Source organism: Otolemur garnettii, unplaced genomic scaffold (genome assembly GCF_000181295.1).
Source record: "Otolemur garnettii isolate 467f Iridium unplaced genomic scaffold, OtoGar3 scaffold00025, whole genome shotgun sequence".
Lineage (NCBI taxonomy): Eukaryota > Metazoa > Chordata > Mammalia > Primates > Galagidae > Otolemur > Otolemur garnettii.
The window spans coordinates 13,764,335-13,768,399 of record NW_003852420.1 but is presented as its reverse complement, the minus strand read 5'-3'; the positions used below and the strand labels follow the sequence as shown (position 1 = coordinate 13,768,399).

Genomic DNA, 4,065 nt, shown 5'->3' with positions numbered 1-4,065 from the left:
CAGAGATCCCAAAGCAAGAGAGGGAGTGTAGGGGGGTGCTATGCTCTTTTTAACAAACCAGTTCTTGCAGGAAGCACTAGAGTGAGAACAAACTAACCTCTGGTGGGGAGCGGCATTAATCTATTTATGAGGAATCCATGTTCGGGACAGATAACAGATGTACGCTAATAGGCTGAAAGCCAGGGAATAGGCCAATGAACATCCATGAACATCTAGCACTTAATCCACAACAGCAGGAGACTTGAGATTCGAGTCTTTTCCAGGCTTGGAGCATGGAGAGAAGTAACCCAAGGTGTCCTATTGTCCCACCTAGCCTCCTTATTAGCATGGTAAAAGTCACACCCTCCAGCGCTATAACAGTTTACAATTGCCATGGCAACCCCTGAAGTGACTCTGTAGGTTACAAATGTGGAGGACCCTAAGTTCTAAGAAATCCCTGCCTCTGTCTAGGACAAATGAAGAATATTCTTCCCACTTCTTAGCATATCATTTACTATAAACACAAAACAGAGATGAGTTAAAACTCCAGCACCTTCTCTTCTCTCGGAGACAGACTTGTTCCTTTTCCCAAAACATATTCTCACTGTATTTTTGTTTTGCAAAGCTTCCTCTTGCTTGTGCAAAACGGCTTTGTGTCTGTCATCATTCCGTCCCCCTGTGTCACTGGCCCTACTTGCCATTCTTCCAAGCAAAGAGCAAAGAACCAGGACAGCTCTTTCGTAAAATTGAACTTGTCATCCACCCCCATGACCCAAGCACCTCCTACTAGACCCCACATCCAACACTGGGGATCATGTTTTGGCATGAGATTTAGAGGGGACAAACATCCAAACTATAGTACCAGGAATAATTATAGCCAAGGAGATTCTACACTGAAACTATAAAACATTAATGAAAGAAAGGGAACAGGCCACAGATCAATGGTAAACTGTGTTTATGGACTGGAAGATTTAGCATTGTAGAAACGTCTAAAGTACTTAAAGCAATTTACAGATTCAATGCAATTCCTAGCAGAATATCAAGGACATTTCACAGAAATAGAAAAAAAAAATCCTAGAATTCATATGTAACCACAAAAGACCCCATAATACCAAGGAAATTTTGAACAAGGAATAAAGCTGGTAGCAATCACCCTTCTTCACACTGACTTCAAAATATACTAAAAAGCTATATTAATGAAATATATACAGCATTTGTCAATTAAAAAGTAAAATAAATTTGTTTCTGTTTAAAATTATTTAAAATAAAAATGAAAGGGTGAAAACATTAATTCAAAACCCTGTGTGTGTACACTAACAATCTCTCATACACATATATAAATATACAATCACAAATATATCTAAAAGTATGGCTTAGCCTGCTAGCATACAAAGTTGTTCTGAGAATTAAATAAAATAGTAGGTTAGGCACAGTGGCTCACACTTGTAATCCCAGCACTCTGAGAGGCTGGGGTGGGTGGATTGCTTGAACTCAGGAGTTTGAGACCTGAGCAAGAGTGAGATCCAATCTCTACTCAAAATAGAAAAACTAGCTGGGTGTAGTGGCAAGCACCTGTAGTCTCTATTACTCAGGAGGCTGAGGCAAGAGGACTGCTTGAGCCCAAGAGTTTGACATTTCTGTGAGCTGTGACACCACAGCACTCTACCCAGCACAATTGAATGAGACTCTGTCTCATATACATATATATATACACACACACATACGTGTGTATATATATATTTATGTATGTATACATATATATGTAAAATAAAATAAATTTGCAATACATGTTAAAAGCTTAGTAAACAATTTGGCACATAAACTAAATTCAAATTCCCACATCTTCAGGGAAACACTGGACCCCTGAACTTGAGTAGGCACCATTTCAGATTTCCCTTCCTCAGGACAGTGAACACAGAGGGCTGGGCTTGGTGACAACCTCATGGGGCTGCCTCTCAGCTCACTCTGTGATCTTGGACCTGTTGCCTCATCTCTGGAGCCTTGAGAAGCTCTGTATTTGAATAACAATTCTTTTGTGAGTATTTCATCAACTGAAATATTATTAAAATGTAAATATTGTGTGGTGGTGGCAGTTTGAAGTATCTGGTTTGGAAACTCTGGTAGCCAGCTTTAGGTGATGAATCACACAGAAAGTATTCAGACCCCTGATTTATGTTCTCAGATAATGCCCTGTCCTTGGCTTTCCTTGGTAGACCTAATTGCATACGAATCTTCACCTAGGGCTTCTGGAATCTCCAGATTGGGGGGACCAGAGATTCCAGCCCAAGACAATGCTCACCTGGGAGTCCCAGTAGTAGAATCAGCAGCAGCAAAGGATGAGGAGGGTGGGGCCAGGAGGCAGGGAGGGGCATCCTGGAGGGTTCTGTTCAGATATCTGTGCTGGGAGATCTTGGGCTCTGCACTGTGGAGGGAAGAGGAGCTCCACCTCTCTTGACACAAGAGGAAGTGGCTGTGTTGGTGAAACAGAAACTGGCTTCTAGACTGTGAAATAGAATCAAGAATAGCAGGCAGCTACAAGGCTATAGTGACTCATCTACATCTTCAGAGACTCCAACAGACTTAGAGAAATAATCTCTCCTCTCTGCTGGGGTTTGTGCTCTGTCCACATGGCCCCTCACCCCATCTTTAAGTCTACATGGTGATTTTTTCATTTGGGAGTCTCAGGCCAAGAAGGATCTGTGCTGGTGAGCTATGCCCCAAATTTTGACTCCTCGGACCCCAGAATGAGCTTGTGGGCTCATTCTGCACAGCCTCCACCAAGAGCTTCTCAGTGGGAGGCAGGTGGGTTCACCAGACATTGTAAACCTTGGGAAAAAAGCAGGTCTGCTCCTGAAATGATACCTTATTCCAACTGTTTATGGATATAACTGGCAAAACTTAGCTCACATTCAATCTACATTGCACCTTAGCAAGTTTATATGCCTATACCCAGCAAAAGGAATTTTTTCCTGACTCTTCCAGGAGAGCAAGTGGGTTCAGGTTAATAAGGATCTGCACCGGGGGTAGGGTTGGGGATTATGGGTTATGGAAGGGAGCATGGCAATGAGAGGGCAGGACCCTTGGGCAGTCACATCCATTTCCATACTCTTTGTTCTGCACATAGACCAACTAGTCCATTCGCTGTTATATTCAGATGGGAACTGGGACAGAGGAAAAATGGATCCCCCAACAAAAAGGGTGTGCTATGGAGTTGGATAAATCAACTCCTAGGCTCAGCATTGTTCTCTAAACTCAGAATAACAAGTCATTGCCTGCAGTGGTTTAGTGGAGACTAAAGGAGAAAATGGTTGTAACACGCTTGAAAACCAAGACATCATTATTAATCCTCCTGGTGCAAGGTGAAGAGATAAAACTCAAATATCACTTTTGAAAGGTTCCTTGGAGCAAGGAGCCAGGTGCTCACCAGTCGCTTTCTCACACCTTCCTGGACCTCCTAAGATGCAGCTTCTATGGTTTCCTCGGACTACCCCTGCCACCAGGAGCCAAAATGTTCTCTCTGTGATTCTCTGCATTCTGTTTCTTGTTAATCCATACATGACTTCCTTCTCTCCAGATTTCCAGCTGTATGTTTTTCAGTAAGACCCTTGGTTTCTCTGAGCCTTTCTTTGATTATGTGAATGGAGGTTATAACATGCACCCTGTAGAGATATGGCAGGAACAATATAAAATAAACCATGCAAAATACTTGACTTATAATTAAATATAACCCCCCCAAATTGTAGTTATGTAATTATTATTTGTGTACAGGAAGACCTTACTGCTATATTTGGGTAAAGTTACACTTTAGAAATAAAACATTTTTATGGAGAAATGATTTCTCCAGCATCTATGACTATCACAGGACTGTCTGGAAACCTCTCTGTCACATGCTGGATTTTAGGTCCTTCATCTGTCATGAGTAACTCTTGAATGAAATTATAAAATTCATCATCTTTACATCCAAATTTCTATTTAAATGTGGCAGGTGTGTACCTCATGAAATTGTTCCCACTTTCCCACATCCACAGATATAGAAATGAAAAATGATAAGATTATATTAATGAATGTCCACAAAAAAATGAGTCC

At 41.5% G+C, this 4,065-nt stretch overlaps 1 protein-coding gene across 2 annotated transcripts in view; it reads right to left on the bottom strand.

Moving 5' to 3' along the window:
• The window catches only part of LOC100944714 (signal-regulatory protein beta-1-like), a 17,280-nt gene extending 14,929 nt beyond the window's left edge, over nucleotides 1-2,351 (bottom strand). For both annotated transcript variants that reach the window (XM_003788074.1, XM_023512249.1), the window contains exon 1: nucleotides 2,279-2,351. In XM_003788074.1, the coding sequence (XP_003788122.1) occupies nucleotides 2,279-2,351 (73 nt within the window). The remainder of the gene's footprint in view (nucleotides 1-2,278) is intronic.
• Between the last annotated feature and the right edge of the window lie 1,714 nt (nucleotides 2,352-4,065).